At 43.5% G+C, this 23,098-nt stretch overlaps 1 protein-coding gene across 1 annotated transcript in view; it reads right to left on the minus strand.

Moving 5' to 3' along the window:
• LOC134047740 (glypican-5-like) overlaps positions 1-23,098 on the minus strand; it is a 330,546-nt gene that overhangs the window by 306,195 nt on the left and 1,253 nt on the right. The window contains exon 2 of the mRNA XM_062499109.1: positions 583-744. Coding sequence (XP_062355093.1) covers positions 583-744 — 162 coding nt within the window. The remainder of the gene's footprint in view (positions 1-582; positions 745-23,098) is intronic.

The following is a 23,098-nucleotide window of genomic DNA, read 5'->3' on the forward strand; positions in this document are numbered from 1 at the left end:
GTTCACAGCCTGTGTTTAAATGCTCTTCTGGAGAAAAGCCTCCAGTACTCAACACTGCAGTGCACAGTTCTACCCAAGCATTCTCCTCCTGGTAACAGTACAATAACCACCTGGATGAAGGAACTAAATAGTCTGATATGTGCCTCTTAGAGCAAGGAACTCTTGCATTTTGTCATGAAGCAAGAGCTGTATTCTCATGTGACACATCAGTTAGAGCACTTATGAAACAAATGCATCTTCATTTCATGTCCTACACCTGTAAATGGTTTGGCAACACAAGAGAATATCAAAAAGCACAACCAGTAGGCACTGAAAAGACACATGAAAATGCCTTAAAAATCCAAACTAACCCCAGAAACAAGGTCTCAGCTTAAATCTATTCCTATTTAGATTTAGGAAGATGCCTAGCATGCCAGTCAAGATTAAGTGCCATCACCTTTAACCAAAGGCACAATCATTAAATAACTTGGAAGCAAACCATAAGGCAGTGACAACAGCATGAAATGCAAGAGGAAGGAAAAATAAAGGTAAGAGCTTTCCTCGGGATTGCAGAAGATATATAAACTATTCAAAATTTCCTACCTTGGAAAGCTGTGATGTGACCAACAATCATGTACTTCAGCTCAAAGTTCAGTGCCTGGATGCTCTGAGTCCTCTCCCTTCGAACAGCTGCCTGGTAGCTTTCTTCCATTTTTTTGGTGCAACATGTTGGTGCCCTGTGTTGACAGATCTGTAAATCTGACTCTTAAAGCAAACAAGAAAAACACAAAAATTAGAAAACCCTTGAACTTACACCATAAAAGCAATGCATCTTAACATCAGAAACACCACATTCTAAATTTTGAAACAAGACAAAACCCACAAGGAATGACAATGTGAAACTCAGCTGCTGTCAGAAGGACACAAAACTGTGATTATTTCATTTGAGGAACATGACATTATCAGCTGATAAGTTCTTGTACACTGCTAAGAACACTGGGCAAAAAAAGCTACGTGAACATAGTCAGGGGCACAACAGAATCATCATCATGAAGATGCACCATCAAAGGGACAGTGTAACAGGTGGTGTTTTGCACCATTTACTTAGTGGCTTGTCTGCAGTTTCTTCTGTCTTCATTCAGAGCCAGGATTAAAAAACACGAAGGAGACAAATGTTCTCGTGTTCAGGCTTGATTGTTTATTAAATCTTACCTAAAGTACAGAGAGCTCAACACTTGTAGCTACCAGCTAAAAGTGAGCAAAATGGAGAGAGATCAGCTGCTACAAGGTCTATTTACCCTTTTGACCCTATAACCAAACTCCTGTGACCCACAGCGCAGCACTAACTATCCAACCAGAAACCACAACCTGAAATCATGAAGAAGAAGGAAGATGAACACTGAAAGAGACACCACCCAAAATCCTCCATCTTGTCCCATACCTATTACTATATTATAAAACCCTCAAATTTAAAACCCTTCACTGTGTGAAATCACACACTTCTATTTAACTACACACTCGTGACTCTAACTCTATCACTTAAATTTGGAAGCCTTCCCCAAGGCCCCAGGTCAAGAGCAGTGTTCTCCAGGGGGTCAGTGTCAGAAAGCACAGAAAGCTCAAGAAATCCCAGGTTTGTGGGATCCAACAAGGCAGTATTTCCACTGTACACCTTGCACTAAAGCTAACAAAATCTGAACGTGTTGTGATAACCATGCCTCAAATTAGGTTCCAATACTCACCCACACTGTGCCTCGAGGAATCACCTATTCACCTCTTACACTAGAGGAACCTTCTTAAAGAAAAACTGAGTTCCTAGGCAGCCCACAAAGAAAATTTAAAAATTTAAAGGCACTGCAATCACTCTCACCTTGCAGCTACAGAGGAAGTTGAAAGCTGATTTAAAACTTCATTCTTGTAGACTATTTTTATATCATTCCATCTTTGCACATGTTTCAGTAAGTTTAGTATCCTTGGTAAGGAAACCTACACCACAGAACTGTGATGGACACACTCACAGTCTATTTGCTCTACACCACGGGATGTGCAGGTGCCAGAAAGGATCTGGTACAGACTGCAGATGAGTATTTTCTGATGCTCCACAAATACATGTTTTTAAAGGGGAGTTAAAAATCAAGAGACTGTTCAGCCAGCAAATCCAAAAACAGGGGCACACAAATACCAGAGCCCAAAGTGCCACAGCATCAAGTGTGACAGTGTGTCAGGGGCTTCCTTCCCACCACCTCAAGGCAGAACAGAGGGGGAAAGGGGCCACAGGTCTCCATCCACCCCACCCCTCAGGCTCTGGGAAGGAGACAGCCTCTCCCAGGAAGGCCAGTGCCAAGCTCCCTACTCCCAGCCTACAACTGGCTGTGTGGGCCATTTTAACTGGAGATGGTATGTCCCCAGTCTGTGTCCAAGGGGATCTCTGTTTCCAACCACTGCAAACACCACTGGAAATCCCTCCCCACACAGCACCAACAGGGCTGATGGACGAAAACAGCCCTGAGTCTCCAAGAGCCAGAGTTCCTCCAGATGATTTCTCACCCAGGCCACTGCAGAAAACCCAGACAAGACCTTGGGATGGAAATATTAATGAACCACCACCTGCACTACCCCTCTCACCTGGCCTTGCAGGTTAATGCATAGCAAAGCTCCACATAACTGACAGTGATTAAAAAAAAAAAAAAAAAAAAAAAAAAAAAAAAAAAAAAAAAGAAAGAAAGAGGATGCGCTCTAAAAAATCAGAAGGCATCCCCAAAGGACCAGGCTCTGCTCAGAGTCAGCTCCAGGTCACCAGCTCACTGAGTACAAATCCACAGGGAGGCACTGCCATGAATTTCCCTCAAAAGGGAATAAAATAAAATCATCGAGTCAGCTGAAACACCTAATTTGACTTGAAAATGTTGCTTGCAGTGTATAGGAACTCTTATTTGAAAGCACAGCTAATTTATGTCAAGAAGGTCAAAACCAGAGTAAAATATTTCAATTCACTACATTTCTATGTAAGTTTGCAAACAAAGATTGAAGTTGCCACTGACTGAGCTGAATCAGGAGAACATTTTGGAGGTGGATTTGTTTCACACTGAAGTCCAGTCTCAGAAATGGGAAAGAGTTCTCCCCACTGCAGTGTTGTTTTGGTTTAGGGTAAATTTGGGATATGGGTATTTACATGACGGACTTTTACAGGTAGTTTTTGCATTTGAGCAGTAATGGTTTTTTTTACTTGTTAGCAGTTCAGACTGTTTTTTCTGCTAGGATAAAAGCATCATGAAGTCACCCCAAGATATGTGTGAAGCCCCAAGCCCCGCTGAAGGCCCTGCCAGAAGCAGCAGCGGGAGGGCTGTGCTCGTCACCGGCTGGGCACGCTTGGCCATGCCCAGCTGCCAGAGAAGCTTCCCCAGGCTGGAATTAGCTTCTTGGACAGGCTAATTTTAACTTGGATGGGCTCCCTGATCCAGTTGACCCCCTGAACACGTTTGTCCTGTCACAAGGAACTGGGGGTTAGGGAAGGACCATTGCTCCGAGCTGGCACCACCAAAGCACGAGTGAAATTGTAATCCAGACTGCAGAGGAACTCGGTCACGGAAGAGATGTCGGAGCAGAGTGGCTGTAAATCGAGATGCTGATACCCAGAGCATTTCTTCTTACAGCAGCCCTCTGCAGTTTTGTTTGATGGGCTTTTGCAGAGCTCAGACCTGTACCAAGAAAGGTTTGCAATCAAAGGTGCTCCGCGCTGACTGCACTGGCCCTGGCTAGGAGGTAACCCCTGGCTATCAGAGCTGCCCCTGGCATTCCCCTCTGAACCAAGGAACACGGGAACCTGCTTCTCCTCCAGAGAGCTTTAAGGATACACATTTCTCAGCTGCACTCCTGGATTCCCCACCCAGCTCTCTCCCCCGATGAATGCTCCAGGAGCCCGAAGACAGGGATTCTTTGGTGCAGAGCCAAAATGACACAGAAGGCATTCTTAAATAGAAACAGCACTAAGCCCCTGACAGCTCAGGAGCCCGATGTAAAACACAGAGCATTGAAAGCCCAGCTAAGAGCAAGCCCCGCTCCCCTCACAGGACTGCCGGGTCAGCGCTGCCATGCACACAGCCAGGCAATTTCATTTGCTCCAGTATTAGCCTCAGGGTATCACTTTTAACACAATTATAGAAACCTAATAAAAGGTTTCGCTGCTATACGTGTCTGGGTGCCGAGATTAAATTAGAACTCATTAGTAATATCTTAATGTCTCTAATAACTCTGATACTAATTTTAGTTTGTCTCATCTCTTTCATCCTGATGAAGAACACCCTCTGCAATGGGAAGAAGGCAGGAGCAGGGGCAGAGGGGCTGAGCCCCCAGACACAGAGCACCCTGCCAGCCCTGCAGTGTGCTGCCCAACCAGCCACGGGACACAGCCTCAAGGGCAAACTCCCTGTTCTAAGGAACACAGCTCTTCAATACAGCAGAGAGAAAGCACAGCTCCTGAAAGACAGAAGTTACCACAGCATCATTTCAGGATCTCACCCTGCTAGCTTCCCTCTAGGACTTCCTTACCAGCTTTCCCCAAGCTGCCTCTCATTCCCTAACTAGCAATTTGGGAAGAAGCTCTACCTCAGCCTCCCCCTTAAAGCAGATCTAACTATGTAAGAGCTTTATCCAGTTAACTTTCAAGCATCTACAAAGATGAACAATACCACTACCTCTCAGAACGTGTTTCAGTATTTGACTACAATCATGGTAAAATAAATAAATTAAAAATTTCTACATAATTTCCCATGTTCCAACTCACATCTATGGTTTTTGAGCATACAGCCACATACCTACAAGAAGCTGACTCCAATTTCTCTATTTTCTCCCAAAAGGTGGCTGAAGACAGCAGTATGGCCTCCCTTAATCTTCCTACAACTGAACAAACGCAGCTCTCTATTCCCACGTGTTCCAGCCCCTGACCATGATGGGAGCCCTCTGCTAGACTCTATGCCACAGACACAAAGCACCTGCATCCAAGGCACCTCTCTAGTTCATTTACTTATGCATTAACTTACTGACAGAGCACAACAGTTAACTCTACATGCCTGGGCTTCAATTCCAAAAGGTTTATAGCTTTCCTAAAACATATTAATTTTCTGCTTCAGATCAGATGTAAGGATTACTCTGCTGATTACATACAGTATTTTTCCATTCAAGTCTTTTTCCCTTGAGTACTGGTTAAAACTGTGGCCCAGCTTATTTTTTAAACTGAGAAAAATTACAGACTTTAAACCCTTACTGTTATTATAAAAAACAGGATAAAGTATCTTGCTCCAATTTGAGAAACAGCCACATTCAGAAGTGCAGGAAAAAAAGCACCCGAGTCTAAGGCATGTGTGTTTTGGAATTCATCAATGATCCCTGTTGAGAACTACTGTGCAACCTCAAAGCAATTAATACATGCCAAAGACATCACCTTTAGACACTTCCCTGCCACAATTATAAATTACTTTACGTGCTTAATGCACAGAAAACTATGTATTCTTAACCTAACATCCATCTGGCCAGCTCTACCAAAATCAGCTGTGGAGTATTTTGTTGTGCGTTGCTTGGAGAATTTTTTGTTTTGAATCAAAAAGTTTGGGACATCGTTTTGAGCTTTGGTACAAACAAAACTTAAGACTTTGGCCATTAAAAGTAGCTGAATCAGTATCACTTCCCAAAAGCAGAGAGGCCTGCTTAACAAACAAAATTAACTTCTTCCAAAAGCTGAATGTATATTAATTTTGACAGCTAACCATGTAGTTTAACAGTTCTGTCTTTAAAATGCTGTGCACACTGTAAGAGCCGTATTCTGAAACCAGAAAGCCAAATTTAACTCACACTAACTTATCTACCTGCACCAACTTTTTCAAAGACAGGCTTTTTATTTTTTTCAAACAAGGTGAACCTCTAATTTCCACTGCACAGAAGAGTACAGAGCAAGCCTGATCAGAGGGTAAGCTCAGTGCAGTCTGTCTTCTGACAGTTTTTGCCTTTGTATTTTGACAAACATTTCAATAGTATTTCCAAACAAAGCTTTAGTCCAAAGCCCAAGATTTTAATGTTGTACAAATATCTTCAAAGACTCCAAGACTGATTATGCCTTAGTAACACAGAAAAAGGTGCCCGAAGTACCTTGCATTGTGTCTGGCCCAGCTGAACAGGAGCCAACACTTCATCCTTCTTGAGACTCATCTGTCTGGTATAGCTGCTGCCTCAGCTTGAGGAAAATTCAGCAATTGAACACAAACTAATTCAGGGGAGGAGGTCTAATCAAATTAAAAAGGAGCTATTTCCAACCAGGGCTCCCCCTGCAACTACCTGGGGCATAAGCAGAGCCCACACCAGCACAGCCACATAAAGGAAAAGGAATCCAACCACTGTAGGCTGCCCCAAGTTTATGAGGTTCCTTTTCCATGCAGCTCCTATGCCCCAGCAGTGCTAAAGCCATCAGCACCTTCACCTGCAAGACTGCTGTCAAGAAACTCATCCAGTGGCCATCCTCACCTAGCAGGGATCGCAGCCTTGCACCACAGCTCAGGCCCACTGCAAGCAATCAAATGCTTTCAACTAGAAAGATGAGCAAAGCATCTTCAACTCATCAACTCAACCTGCAGCATCAAACAACTGCTATTTTATTTTTTCAGTGTGTAAAATATGGTAGTTGCTATGCTTGAAGTAGTGCCAGGAATCTGCACAAAAATCAACAAGACAGTGCACCAGTGCTCTGGGACATAAAATAGCAACTAACCCAGTAAACCTGCTCTCTGGGCTAGGGGTAAAAGCCAGGCAAGCTCCAAGGAGCAGAGTCTAAGTCAAACTGAGGTGTGTTTTCCTCCTGCCTCAGGTACACTGGAGCCAGGACCTCCCACACACATTTTTGACTAGACAGAAAAAAACTTTCCAATCTAAGTCTTTCCCTTATTTTGTTAAAATAATCCTATTATCAGCTTTAATGTAAAGATCACACAGCCAAACAGCACATTAAAAGGTCACCTGAAAGTAAAAAGCTCAAGAAATACCAAAGCAGAGCCTGAATTTGTCCCATCCATCTACATGCAACTTGACAACTTGCACACATCCAGCATGAAACCTTACAAGGGCAGTTTGGAAAACCCAAGTTATGAAAATTTCCTTCCCCCACTCCTTCTTTCGTAACGCACATTACCAGAGATCCTGTTTAACTTGATCAGTAGAGTTCACATTCTCACTGTTCTTTCTAAATACACTGAAACATGAATAAGGCTATGATCAGATATGCTATTCCAGTTGAAACAATCAAGGCTAAAAGAAAAACACCTCAAGTCTTACCAAGCACAGTGTAGATAATCTACTAACATAACAACTAGCAAGTGGAGCTAATTCCAACTTTGTTGAGTCAAATAGCCTGCATTTGCTCAAGAGTTCTTGAGTAGACATTAAAAAAAAAGCAGAAAACCCCACAAAACAGAAGAACCACTTGACTGCACTGGAATTAAACCTGCAAATTTAAGGGTGGTGGAAACCTGGCATGGGACAGCAGGGGGACAGCAAGAAGGACTAGATGTCATGACTCCAGAGAGCTGGCAGCAAGTGCCGTAGCTTGCAGGACAGCTGGAGACCATCAGGCACCAGCCCTGGTCAGCTTCCAGAACAGGAACTCTTCCAAATACACTTAAGGGCAGCATCTGCACAATGAAATGTTGTTAGGCCTGTTGCTAGGTGCATTTTGTTCAAGTTTTTCCTATTTCCCTTTGCTGTTTGCCTGGTTCTCACTGCTTTTGCATTCTGATTTTTGGTGTCATTTCCCAAACACCTTCTGCCTTATCCCATACACCACTGCCTGGTAGGATTTTCACTTGGCTTGTGCCCCAAAGAACCTGTCTTGTGCCTGGATCCAATGAGCAAAAAAAAAAAAAAAATCTGAGTTCCCTAAACCGAATGTCCCTGCAACTCACTGGAACCTACACAGGCATAAACCAGGCACTCCCTTCACTCCTCAAAGTCCCCCTCCTCAGATAAGATTCCCATCTGTTGATCCTGCCCTGGCCCCTCAGCTCCCCTTCTCCCTGCATTCCCCCAGTTTTCTGCACACCTGTGGGGCACCCTAAAGCAGCAGAGCAGCTGGGCACATTTCCAGCCCATGGGCCACAGCTTCCCTGCAAGGAGAAGCAGCTGCTGCAGGGAGAGACCTCCTCATGTCACTGCTTCTCAGTTTTCCAGGCTGTTCCTTAGAAAGTCTGGTTGTACCCAGCAGGCTGAAGGCAAAGAGCTAAGAAGGCAGCTGTGGTCACTGTTCCTTGCCTCATGTCTGTAACCAGACCTCTGGCAGGAGGGATAGAGAATGGAACTCACACACAGGAATGAAAAGCCCTGTAACACATCTACAAAGCACCTACAACTGCAGATTTTCCAGTGTTTCCCAGGACAGCCTGACTGCCACTAGGCTGTTGGAAGATACATTTGGCATCAGTGTCAAATGGCCATAATGCTACTGCTGGCAAACAGACTCTCGAAGGAACAAAGAGTGATTAACTTCCCACTGTTCACTACCTCCTCCCTCTGGTCTCCCCAACACCAGCCCTCATCTCAGAGCCAGCAGAATTTCTGTAGGAAGGCACAAAACCCACCTTACAGAATTTCACTCCAAACTCTTAACAGCTGAGCAGAAACTCTTGCCTGGTACATGCAGGTGCAGCTGACAAGCACTGCCAGCCATGCCCAGGGATTGCACTGTGGTCAATCCTCCATGCCTTGCTCTTCTTTAGATGGGTGATGAATTCTTTAATGCTGGTTACATTTAATAACTTCCCATGAGCCCAGTATGAGATGTCCTTTGAATGTGGACCTATCTGGCAGGCAGCAGGACTGTGACTGCTAAAGAGCTTGCTAACTACGCAGTACATGCAAATTCAAGAGATTCACACTCTCAAGGATGCATCTTTTTTTCTCCTAGAATTGATAAAAAAGTATGAAGACTGATGTACATAAAGTACATTATAAAACAAGTTGGTAAAGACCAGTGGATCTTCAGCACAGGGGTTTCTACATTTACTGCAATGCCAACTCCTTCCTCCATTTTCTTGGGTCAATATAGGTGCAAGAAAAACTACAAGAACTTTCATTATTTTGGAGTCTATTATGACTCATCTTTCATTATATCTCATCACATTCCAAGCAGTAAATCCCATACATTTTCTCCACCCCCCAAGAACAAAAAAAAATCATGAATGTATACAAAATATTTGCAGAGGAGTCTAGTAAATCTTCCTATTCCATACCATCCAAGAAAACAATGAAGTAACAGCTGCATTTCTGGTCTCCAGAAAGGACAGCATTTCACTGCCACAGAACCTTGCCTTACCTGAGAAATTAAACACTGAAACCACAAGAGGTGGGAAGCCTAAAAACTGAAACACAGTTTACAACAAAACTGAATTGTGTTTAAATGAAAGAAGTAGGTTTCTAGCCCTGTACAGTCAGGGAAAAAAACACCCTCTGAATGCAAATCACCCAGCCTGCCTATCTAGTCATTCAGGGAGGACATAAAATTCTTTATGAAAAGTGTGAATCACCTCATTCATCTCAACTTCACACCCTCATGATAATTTGGATGTTAACAACTGTTTTACCAACTTCTTAACATTTTATTTTTGCTAATATGCTTTTCCTGCCATGGTAAGATTCACATAAGGTGGAAAAGCACAGAAAATTTCAAAGATATTGACAGGTTCACGATAAAACGTATTTCCTATTCTTCTTCATTTTATCTGTCAACATAAAAATCTGTAAGAAGGTTAGACTGGAAGAAGAAACAAAAGCAAAGAAAAATCTAAAGGACCCAAGGGGCTATTGGACATTTGGGCCACAGCCTCAGAAAGGGAAATTGCAAGAACAGTATTTGAGAGGAGAGGAATAGCAACTTCTCAGTGCTCCTTTTCCTCCCAAAATTTGAGTATTTCTGGTTTTGCCATCTCACTCGAAAGTCATGCATGACACCAAGTGCTCAGACAACTGCTTTCCCTTTTTTAAAAATACTTACTAGTCTTGCCTAAGTATTAATTTTACAACCCAAATCCTACTGCTTTCAATGAGCTTGTCCTGTAAGCCTGTAAATTCATTTTTGTGTGTCACTTAAGAATGAGAAATGGCTGATTTTGACAAATTTTTGCCAGCAGTTAAACACATTTCTTTGGGATCCCCCATTCTCACTTTCATTATTTATTTTTAGGGAAAGAGGAAAACTATAAAATCCTAGGTGAAATACCCAAGAATTTTAAGAAAAGCACCCTGCACTCTCGGTACTATTTACACAAAAGGAGGATCTGAACCAAAACTAAGCAACTGCTTACTACACAAGACACCCCTCACCAGGGCCAATTCTTCAACTTCATTGCCCATGACACAGTAATTAATTAAAACAGGCTGCAGCAAGACTACAGCATCACAAGGTCTCTGCATCCCATTCCCTTTCTGTGGTTCTTTATGCAGACAATGCCACTGCTGTCACTGCTGTCACACTGGAATTTGATGCCACAAATGAAACCCACAAGCATTGGGAGGCATCCCACAGCAGGAGAGACAGGAAAGAGCCCAACACACATGAAAGTAACTGCAGAGGAACACTCATTCAGAATAACCATGCAGAGGAACCAGCTGACAGCCCCACAGGTCACGTACAAGATGCCTGGAGCCCGTTTTTGATGGTCCAGGCTGAACCCAGGTTTATGCTCAGATCACTTCTCCCACACCAGACCACACGTGTAGGAAAGAAGTAAAGGTAAAAATATCAGAGCTTGGTTCAGCACCCCTGATGTAAATGGAGATACCCAGGGGCGTCAAGTCATACAAAAAACAATGAAATACAGTCAGATACAGCACTCTGCTGGGCTGCATGTGAGGATTTAGCAGTTTAAGACTAACACAGCTCTGTACCCAGAGAGCTTTGGGTCAAACTCTTGAGTAGATCCTGGAACAGGGATCACAACCCTTAATAAGAAAAAAACAAAATTAAGAGAAAAATGAACCTACGAAGAGTTATCATTTATTAGCCTGGAGTAACTTGCATTTGATTTCAGACAAGTGCTCATGATTTTTAGCAGCATGCATTCAATGAAAACCAAAGGAAGGTCAAGCAGCTAAAACCTGAAACATCACAGAGCTGGTGTCAGCATTCATTGGTCTAAAAAGCAGCGAGGGCTCACTAGCAAAGTTCATCTAATCCTCATGAATTAAGGGCCACAACAGTATTTCCCCTGAAGCAGATGGCAGTGCTTAGGATGGGACTGGCCTTCTGCCCTGTCTCATTTGTTTTGGCTTTGCTTTGTTGTCCACCTAGACCATGGAGGATGTTCTGGTTGTACACCAGGAGCAGATAAGGAACGAAGAACTGGAAAATTATAGACAGTCCACATTGAAATCTCCCCTGAAGGGGCCATTCCCTGATTTCTGGGTGCCAGCCATGCCCCCAAGCTGGAAAGTAGCCAAGCTCACTGCACAGGACACATTCCACCAGCCTCTCCAGGACCCCAGCAGTGTGTTCAGCAGGAAAACCTGTACCTTTCTGGGACTTCTTGAGCCAGGAGAACGCATTCTGAAACAGATGCTGCTTCCCAAAGGCTGGGGGGAGACAGGAAGATGTTCTAAAAGCATTTGAGCTGAGACCACAGACAAGCAACTTTCAAAACCTGGTGTAGAAACCTCTGATGGGCTCCTACATTTGGCAAGACTAAAATAAACGTTTGACCTTAGGCCAGTCCCTTGGGCTCCACACTTTGTTTCAGACACGGAAAAGAGGAAGACCTCTTCCATTAGTTTGCTTAGACTAGAAACCAATTCCTAGTGGAGAGAGGTCTCTGCTATGTGCATGTTCAGTGTTTTCCTAAGACCTGCTTTTGATTTGGACCCTCTGCACCTGTTATATAAATTAAGAAATCATGTTTCTTCCCTGACAGCACTCAACAAGGCACCTTCACAGCACATTGAACTGATTATCCTTCCCTTCTCGCTTGTGCTGTTCCACTCAGATCTAGCAGCATTCCTGGAGCTCTGGGGGTGGCCAGCAGAGCCCCCGTGCCACAGAGCTGCCTGGAGCCAGCTGGACACAGGGGCAGGCAGTGCTGGCTCCTCTCAATCCGCTGTTGGAAAAGCCAGGGCTGGGCAGGGGATGGCAGCCACCAAGACACAGCAGCCAAGCTGACACAAGCTGGCCCAGGCAGCCCTTGCTGCTCAGCTCATGTTTTGGCACCTGTGACAGTGACTTAGAACAAACTTTGCAGATCTAAGCCAACAGTCCTGCCAACAATTGACATTGACACTTTTCATCCCAGTTGGGGTTTATTTCTATCAGAGAAGGCCCAGCAGGTCTGTTACCAGCAAGGGGGAAGCTCCCAGTAAGCTTTAGATCCCAAGCAGGTACAGCCAAACCACAGCTGCTTTTTGGAGAATGCAAATGTTTAGATTTCTTGACATATCTAAGGCAAACCAGATTAGAAAGAGTAAATTTGATTACTGCAGTTTGAAACTGAAAATGCAATGCTTTAGCCAAATACAACTTTGGGCTGCTCAGAATGGTAATAGATATATTTTCTCCCCAACTTCAAAACTAAGATTTGGAGATTAAAGCCAAGTCTTCTCTGAGCAGAAGTTTGAAAGCCTTTCTCCAAGAGCTGTGCTTCCAATTCCTTTTTTGAAAAGCCCTACTCTGTTTTGGGAAGCCAGTGGTTTTTCTACAGATGCTTTGCTCTCTTGCCTTCCCACTTAACTCCACCACTGCTTCGAACTACCGATGTAAAAAGAGAAGGAACGCCGCATTTCTCAAAGCTGGATCTTGTTGTGAGTTGCAGGGAGGGAATATTTTCACCACCATCACGGGGCAACCATATAATCCCCTGGATGCTGCTCCCCAAATATTACATAGGAAGCCCCTGCTTCTAAAAACATCACTCCAGCCTTCCACTTCCCACTTTTTTGTGTTTTTATACGGAAGAACAATGGAGCAGGAACATAGGACGTAATGGTTTGAGGTTTGATTGGAGGGATGGAGCAGCTCTCCTACAATGACAGCCTGAGTGAATTGGAATTGTCCAACTTGCAGAAGGGAAGGGTTCAGGGTGATCTAATTACAGCCTTACAGTACCTGAGGGAAGCCTGCCCAAAAAATGGGGAGGAATTATTGCCAAGAACATGGAGCAACAGGACAAAGGGGAGTAGATTCAAATTCAGAGTGGGTTTAGATTAGGGATTAGAAAGAAATTCTCTTCTGTGAGGGTGGTAAGGCACTGGCACAGGTTACCCAGAGAAGTTATGGATGTTCCATCCTTGGAAGTGTTCAAAGCCAGGCTGGACAGGGCTTGGAGCAATCTGGGATAGCGGAAAGTGGGTTGGAACGAGATGATCTTTAGGGTCCCTTCCAATCCAAACCATTCCATGATTTTGCCCACTGAGAGACACCTGGACAAGCCATGTAAAGCCCAGCCATGCAGCATTTGCAGGCAGACAGACAAACATGCTTTGGGGAGGGCAAGACACAAAGCTCTGCCCTGGAGCAGTAGAGAATGATCTGAATTTGGGCACAGCACCATGTCAGGGATGGCTACACTGCTGGCAGCACAGGACTCCATGACAGGGATCTGGAGCATGCTGGAGCAAGACCAAATCCACCTGGGGAATTTAAATTTAACCCTCATCTTTGAGCCTTTTTCAGCCATGAAGAATAATTTCCTTACATTAGTAACAATAAAATATTGCTCAAGAATTAACACCCCAAAACAGTGTAACACTGAAAAACAGAGGGTTAAGGACAAGACCTCCTCTCAACCTGAAAAATTAGAGATACTCAGACTTCCTCTGAAAATCCCACATCTATTTGCAAGACTTAAAATTTGAATCAATGTCTTCTGCTTTCAGCAGCCTAATTGCCACCTCACCTACACACCTGCAATACAGTGAACTACCTACCACCAGCAAAATCGAGGGTGAATATTGTATTTAAGTTAGGAGCAAATGCTCCACCCACATGTCTTTAGCTATCTCCACGCTGCCTTACTACAACAATGCAGTTTCCCACTAGCAGCCTTACAACTCAATTGCTGCTCAAAATTTGATCACTGGAAAACTGCTTCTTCTGCATCCTTCCATCCACCATTGCGTAGCAGATCCGTGAATTTGTTATTTTGCCTTCCTGATCTTGGGATTTGCTATCCCCACACTCTACGTTTGCTCCTTCTTCACAATTCTCCAACTCAAAAAGGAGGAAGAAACATATTCTTAGGACTCAAACACCAAGTTATAGTCCATAATGAGTCACCACATGTGGAATTCACTTCATTCCAGGTGCATGGGATCCAAATTTAGTTTAGATTCATTTACACCACCAAGCTTACTGCTCTGGGACCAGTGCAAAAGCACAGAGCATTGTTTCAGAGCAGAACAAACCAGACCAGTTGTCACATGAGAGTTACTGCAAAGAGGAAGGTCCTAAGAATAGGATAATGCTGTATTTTAACAAGGAAGAGTTAGGTTTTGCATTAGGAAAAAACCAATGCAGTAGGGTAATTAAGCACTGGAACAAACAGATGAAAAAGGCTGTGATCTTCTCTCACTGATTTGAACAGTTTATTCTGGCCACAAGTAGAAGGAACGGACCAGATGATCACTTCAGGTCTCTTTCAGTACTATTTTCTGTTATTCTAATCTTTCAGCAGCTCTCAGCAGTGTATTTTTCTAATTACATCCAGTTTTCAACAGATTAGTCTCCCTTTATTCACATTTCCTAGCACAAACACCCAGAGCAAGCTGTTCCTGGACACCAGCTCCTTTGGCACTATGTTGCTGTACCTTTTGTGAGGATTTAGCCCTTAAGATCTCTCAAGAGTAGAGCTTTAATTTCACAGCACGGATCTTGCTCATTTTACTCCATATTTACCGAGAACAAAGGGAAGACTATGCAAATGCCCTGCTACTTAGACCTGAATAAAGTGGAAGCAAACATGTAGATGTGAATGGGAGACATAATGGTAGGGAAAAAAAGCAGCCCTTTTCAAAAGTAAAATGACTTTGTCAGGGTCCCTTTGCACTATGTGCATGGATGATTTGTGACAAAACAAAAAAGTGCTAGCCTAGCACGTCACCCATGTCAGAGATTAGAGCACTTCAAAACCTTCAGTAGTTCAAGCACTTGCTGGAACTTGAAAGGCTTTCTTAGGCAGTGCTGAGCTTCTTTATGGCTTTTACACGACTTTGATGTGCACCTAAGAGTGAGGAATCTTAATCTGAAGGTTTTCTATGGAAACACCCACATTGTATAATAAATCAGAAAATCTCATCACCCTGATTAACGTTGAGTCAAAAGTTTGCAAAAGTTTTTTTTGCCAGAAGTTAAAGATTCAGAGTCATTGTTTTGATACCTAAGTAAGAATCCTGAATTTCCAAGCACTTCATTACTTTCAAAAGCTTCTACAATAATGGCACTGGTGTAATATTTCTGATCATTGATGAAATATGGCTCCCAAGGAAGTAGGTGGTTATGCAAGTGTCACTCTCTCCCTTAGTCACACTCCCTCTTTAAAGCAAGGATTTAAAGTTTTCCTGAAAGTTAAGGTACCTGTGGAAACACAATCAATTTCCCCTGTGTTACAAAACCTCTTCTCTTAGTGCAAACATGGATGTGTCAACATCAGCTTCGTTTTCCCCCCCTCACTATACACCCTTAACCCCCAGGAGCATTAATGGGAATTATGCATGCATAACGAGCACAGAATAGTCCCCTGATGAATAGGGGCCTTGTTGGAACAATGAATACATTTAACCATTAACATCTAGGGATGTGCCCAACTATCCAATTTAACTAGCTGCCAAACAAAGCTAGCATGACCTATCTGATATTGTCAGGTTTGCAACTGCAGCTCTCTGAAATTTGTCTCTCGTTTGTTTTTCAAGGAGGTGGCAGTGCTCTGCGTGGGGGGCTCTTTGTCACAAGGAGCTCCTCGCAGGAGGATGGGCTCCAGAACCCTGCCACATCCGCCCTGTGGTGGAAGAACTCTGCAGAGGCAAACACCATGACCCCAGGAAGCAAGCACAGTCACCAGAAGATGACCAAAAAAAAAAAAATATATATATATATATAATTTAAGTACATATATATGCTGGTCATCAGTATTAACAGACATTCAGTAAGAGCAAATAAAGGCAGAATACAGCACAGAATCACATAAAGTAGGCTGAGAACTACATTTCAAAAGAAGAGAGTGGAAAGACAACTAGGGGAATAATTTTGTCCTCTACAGGTCTGAAGTTCCTATGCAATTGCCTGGCTACACTTGTTCTTTATTCCTATATTTTAGCTATCAAAATGCAAGACAGAACCTGAGGATATGTAACAACGATACTCTCCTGAGACTTCTGAGTCCACAAAATAAATGTATGGGTATCATCTGTGATACTCAAAATTCCTCCATTGTCTTAATTTCCTTCTGAATTCTTCCACCTTGCACTGTGAAATTTCACAAGTTAAACTTTACTCATTAATCATGCATGTATGAATACACTAAGAAGGTAATTAATAACCCTCCTTTAAAACCGATGTCCTGAAAAGACTAAAACAGATTTATTTTCCTGGAAGTGTATGCATAGCGTGCATCCATAAGAAAAGGCAAGGTTGTGATTGCTCCATCATAAATCATTTGTGTAACACTGCTGAGCTGCTCGCTGTGGTACAACGGCACTGAGCCCCAAGAAGGTCCAGGACAGGCAGGCAATCCATAAAACTCATCTGTCAGACTGCCAGGGTCAGCCTTTGGGCAGCACCTTGGACAGAAGTGACCACTGCTGACCCAGAGGGATCCTCTGGGTGCCACCCCACTAAGTTGTGGAGCTTCACCTGCCATCAGACACCACCAGACTACTGGGCTCAGCGTGGAACTAGCAGAGCCACCTGAGTTTCATTCCACATCCTGAAACAGGGAGGCAAACGTGGTCTTTAGGTTCTCTTATAGGGTGCTCTGACAGACCAGTGCTGATACAGCAGCTCAGACACAAAGGGCTCATTGTGTCATCGTCAGCATTGCCATAAAAAATATTTAGCTGTTTTACGGGACAAAATGCAGTGATGAAAGTGCCAGGGCAGGCTGGCACAGTCCTGCTGTAGCTACCCCACACACAACACAGGCAGTTCCCTTTCCAGACCGGGCTCAGTCCCCAGCACACCTGGATCTCCAGATCACCCTGGGTCAGGAAGGACACCAATGGGGAAAAAACCTTGTCCTCCTCAGTCTGTGCTACGGAATCCTGTGCACACAGCTCTTAGCTTGACACTCTGGTTATTTTTGTGCAACTTAACAGAAGACACTGTGCAGAAATATTTCATATTTTGCCATCAAATAATATACTGCCTTAAAATATTAAATGCTAACTGCCTGGCAGAAGATTTAAACAGATTTGCCTCCCTATCTTATTCTATCCTTAAGGTAAATCATTAAATATTAGCTAGATGCCTTATTTCATCCATTGGTGCTGCTCAGAAGTTCCTTGCATGTGAACAAAGCAAACACCTTTAAATACGTCTTCATGGATATGAAGATGAACCTATAATCTTAAATACTTATACCTAATCAGCAGATTGATATACTCCATATAAATTTTGTCACAGGCCTGGCTGCTGTCTGGGAACTGACTCTGATCCATCAAAATTTGTATTTTCTCCTAGAAGCAAAAGCTATGCTCTAAACTGGTGTGTGATGAGTATGCATTTGAACCATTATTAAACATATGCCTCCTTATCATGTCATTTTATGCTTTCATGGGACAAAGATTCAATTACAAAGACTTAACAGTATTTGGAGTTCTAGCTCTAGTTTTATACCATTTAAAAACAAAACCATTTCACCACCCAGGGTGGATTTTACACATATCCTTGCTTTTTACTAATCCTCAGGCTATGATATTTTTCATTATTAATCCTTATAAAAGCTCTTTGTTATTTTAATCTATTTATTTTATTTACTTATATAGCAATTATCATGCCAACTTTGTTTCCACTTATCACATTACTGCCTTTTCATTAGTACTGCCCTTTGGTTAAGAACTGTCTGCTCACACCTGCCACACCGGCCTGGGGGTGTGGGAACATCACTTTTCTATTATTTTCTGGGAGCAAAACTTCAGTGGCACATAAGGTATTCCAGAGGCAGCTCTGGGGAGTCACCACTATTTTAGGATGACTCACTTCTTACTAAGCTTGTTTTCCATCCCAAGGTCCAGTTCAGCTCCAGAATCACCAGATCTTGAGCTGATCATTAAAAAAAAAAATCGTTACATACTCTTTTCAGCAGAGATTTCTCAGAGAATGAATACACCATGTGAATTGTAGCAATGCTTGACTCAGTCTGACAAGAAGATTGTGTGCTGGGGGAGAGTAGGTTCTCTGCTGACTCTTGGATACCTTCCCAAGACATTTACAGGAAAGGCTGATCTGAGTAACTAAGTCATTTTTCTTCTCACCTGGACCAAATGTTCATACAAGTCACCAAGGACAATGTTTTTTGGGGCTCATGGATATGAAAACTACAGGTTTCCATCTGGCAGTGGAACAGCAATTCCATCTTTATGAGGCATTAAGTAAGTTTAAACACATTTTTTCTGCCTATAGATTACTCCCAAGAGGGCATTACAGAGGGGGCAGCTGGTCCTGTGTCAAACAGAATTTTAACACATGGGAAAAGAAGGGGGAAAAAAAATGTTACTGCTGGTGAGACCTTGCCTGCATCCAGAGTCATCACCAGCCTCAGGTTAACACTTCTGGTGACAGTCTGAGCTGAAGACTGCTATAAAATCCTGAAAAGATTAATGAAGGATCCTTACTCCAGAGGAGCTGCAGGCTGCAAAAGCAAAGCTTTCTTTCTACTCAGAACAGCTATTTCAGCAAGCACACACCACAGCCCCTGACTGCTCAGAGGCTGGATGAGAGATGGAAGGACAGCTTTCAGGTTCAGCTTCCAGTTCAGAAACCAACATAATTTCCAGCCTTTTCCCTCACCTCAGGAAAGGATTCACTGAAAGTCAGCCTGAAGAAGTGAAGGTATAGCTCAGTGATTTTTTTTTTTTTATTTTTCAATCTACCACACTTTCATGGTAGGTTTTCAGCAGTAAAGTTGCTCACAGTAATATACCATGATATAGCCTGTAGACAGGGAAACTGAGGCACAACTGTTCTGGGCTACCCAGAGAGGAACAAAGATAGGAACAGAATCCATCTCGCACTGGACCAGCCCACCCCCTCCAAAAGGTATCTCATCCCCTTTGTGATACAAATCACCAAGAAGCCTGTGTGTTCATAAATAAGCAAATACAAAGTGTAACAGGAAAAACACCTTCCACTGTACCAAGCTGCAAGGTAATGACAAGAACATTTCAAACTTGGATAACAACCAGGTTTTTTTCAAAAACAAACAGGAACCTCATGGAAACAGGACTATTTTTTGTGCCTTTTTAGCAATCTTAACCACCCTGTATATTCCTGTGCATAAACAGAACTGTGCTCATCCAGCAATGTTTCCTCTTCATCCACCCTACTGAAGGCAGTCCCACGTGTGCAGGGGGACAGAATACCCAAGCACAAAGTGCAGCCCACACCAGAGGATTTTAGTCTCTCATTCTGATGGGGCAAAATCGTCCCAGAGCCATTACAGCAAGTCCTTGTCTCCTCTGACACGCAGCAGACACTGGCAGAAGGTTACTCTGAGCAAAACGCCTCCCTGCACTACACCTTTACCAGGGGAAAGGTGTTCTCATTAGGGAGGCAGAAAAGCTGAGCAGTAATAAAAGAAACACAGAAAAATAAAGTGCTGCGTGACCCACTTCATAGGGAAATGGGCAATTTAATAGATATTCTTGGACATATACAAAATAGGGATCTGCTCATGTTCCTTTCTCAACACACATGGGAGCTGTGCCATAGATTGAGCTGGGATGAGATCCAGTCTAACTCATGCACCACAAGCAACAGGGGGCTTCTGCTGGGAATCTAGGACTCGTCTGTCATTATTCGGAAAGTAAAACAATATTAATGTATAAATTAAATGCATGTCCAGGTCTACAATGGGATATTCAATATATACACAGTAATGAACACTCCTGCTGATTTAAGGCGCAGGATGACAGGAGAATAAAGCAGCTTTTAATAGAACAAAACCTGCCCCCTGGAAGCAAGTTCCTGAACACAGCCTGGGTATCTTCTGCACTCTTTGTAAACCAGCAGTACAAGATAAAGCTAATCATCCCTTTGGTAGTTTTCTACAAGATGATTATTTATAAGGTAAAGGGTTCCTAAAACTCTTTCACAAATGACATATTTTCCATGCTTCCCAAAAATCAGCCCAATTCTTCTCTCTCTCCTTACCATATGTTTACAGAGTGGGGCTTTTGCATGCTCAGACACTAGTCAGCAAGCCAGAGGGAGAACTGAGCATATGTGAATGAGCAGGACGTTCTCGTGGTTACGTGATTACAGAAGGAATCACAAGAGGACTTTTATTCTGGTTCTGCTACAACCCACTGGCTGCATGTGGTCAGGCACGTCACAGCCTTCAGTTGGGTTCGTTCAGTTCTCCTCCTGAGAAGCTGCAAAGCAGTGACAGGCAGGCACCACCAAGCTCCACATCCCAGAAAAACCTGGCAGTGTCGGGAACTCCTCCCAGAGCCCGTGCCAGGACACAGTGGAGGCTGTAACACAAGCCGGGGCCCGCAGGGCATGGCCAACACAGCCCCTGTCTAGGAGCCATTCCAGAAGGGGCAGCACGCGTCAGGTTGGAGCTATCCAGACTCCCTGGAACCGAAAGCTTAGTCCCTTGGCAGGATTAACACAGCCCTTCACCCTTGGAGACAGCTTAGAATCCTCTCTCACCAAAATGTCAACCCAGGAGCTCCTACGAAAACATCACAGCTCAATCTGTGATAATCAAAGTACAGGACTGGGGACATAATACCTCATTTCTCAGTCTGGGGAAGGCACAAAAAGCCCTTCCTCTGGATCACAGCCAAGGCAGGAGTACCTTTACCTGACCAATCTTTGCTATTTGCAGCAAATTACCCTTGAAACATTCCATTGCTCCAAAAAAACAGAGAGAAGTGCAGATTCCACTGGAGGAGAAGGCAGTCTTACAGACAGACTGAGGAGATTTGCTGTTTAAAAATGCCTGCATTTTTCAACAAAATGTCTTACCCATCCCATATCCAAACATGTCCTAAGCTCTGTACTCATCAACGGACTAGACTTCAGAGAAGAAAAATATCTCATGTCTTTTGGGGGAAGCCATGGAAGAGAAATTTACAATAAAACTCCTGCTCATCTCTAAGAGCTCATTCAGGTGACAATTTTCGGGCAAGTTACTGCCAGACTCATATCACACCTTAAAAGCAAAAACCTCCTTTTTTTTTTTGTTTGTTTGTTTTGTTCTATTTTTTTGTTGTTTTTTGTTTTTCCCCTTAGGAGTCTTCCTTCTTCCTTTGCCACTACATTTTATCCAGGAGGCTGGCAGATCCTGCCCAAACTTTCCACCTCACTTTAGGCCATGCTGACAGCCCTCTCCCACCCACTCAGCAATTCTGGCTCCAGACCAGGTGAGCACAGGGAAGCAGCTCCCAGCCCACCAGTCCCTACCAGGTCATATTTAGGATCCACTGCTGTATCCCAGACCCAGCAGCTGACAGCTTCAGCACTGCAACCACAGCTAATGCCACAGGAGGCTGTAGGCTAATTCTTCCAAGTATTTCATTTGATTACAGGTGAAATGGGCACCACCCATAAGAGGAGACAGAAAATTTACAGCTGTCTGTCCATCCCTTCCTGGGCACTGGGTTGGGCCTATCTCCTTAAGTGAGCTGCTGGTTTTCCTGAAGGGTCTAAGAATTTAATAATCATTAAGATTTTAACCTCTGCCAGATTTGTTGTATTAGCCTACAAATACTGGCTTGAGATTAGCCAAGGGCTTTCAACACTTTGGTGATTGCAAATATCTAGTACACAGACAGCAGGACTGCAAAAGTTTCATATTTTTAGAGAAAAGAAGCCAAAACCAACATGCAGGTGACTGAGCACCCCAGGGCAGGAAAGGTCTGGCCCACAGGAGCAGAAGTGAGCAAGAAGCTCCTGGTACTTCACTCAGGGCTCAATTCAGACAAGCACTCTGTTCCCTGGTGCCACCCCCAGCTGCCCACCATTCTTCCACTTTATCTGACATCCAGCATCTCCAGGGGACGTGCTTCAACATTTGTGTGGCATTAAAATGCATAATAAAACGAGCCTCAATGTCAGGAGAAATGTGTGTATATTAAGATATATTCGCTGATAACACCTGCCCATGAAAGTGCTGGGAAACACTTCAGGATTTAATTAAAAGAGGGCACAAGACAGGAGGCATTACTGCCCAGCAAGGGATCATTAAAGCACACAAGCTTTGGTGGAGCAGAGTGATACTGAACGAACAGCGAAGATCAATATGCGCCACTTTTCCTCAGCTCTGCTCCAGCCCTCTTCAAAGGAAACCTTTATGAGCTAAAATTTAAGAGCATATTACCCTCCCTCACCTTCTCGCTTGCCATTTCTTTTCTGAGAGCTTGTTATCCAACAGGGAAGCTGGATAGAACACAAGGAGACAATGAAACCTGTCCACAGCAGGAGGGTTGGAACTCAATGAGCTTTAAGGTCCCTCCCAACCCAAACCATTCTATGATTCTGTGATTCTCTTCAGCCTCACAGGACCTACACCTTCCTTCTGAAAGCAGACAACTTTTTGAGAAAGTTTCCTCTACAGCACTAGAGTTTTACAGATAATATAAATCCATCAATTTAAAGTTGGAGGAACTTCTTCCAGGAAGAACTCAGGAGGGAGGGTTAAGCACCCATCAAAAGAGATGAAAAGCCTTGTTTTGCCTCTCCTTTAGCTCTCCAAAACCATCACCTGATGCCTCTATCAGCACAGAACAGTAACACCAAGCTTCAAAATGCTATTCCTGCAAATCTCTTCTTGCCAGAAAATGACAAATGATTCCTCCTCTACAGGTAACTCTACACCCCTGTGTCATCTCAACTACCTCATTCGAAGTGAAGATCACCAGCACTCTGCAATCGATTACAGCC

The sequence above is a fragment of the Cinclus cinclus genome, chromosome 10 (assembly GCF_963662255.1).
Source record: "Cinclus cinclus chromosome 10, bCinCin1.1, whole genome shotgun sequence".
Lineage (NCBI taxonomy): Eukaryota > Metazoa > Chordata > Aves > Passeriformes > Cinclidae > Cinclus > Cinclus cinclus.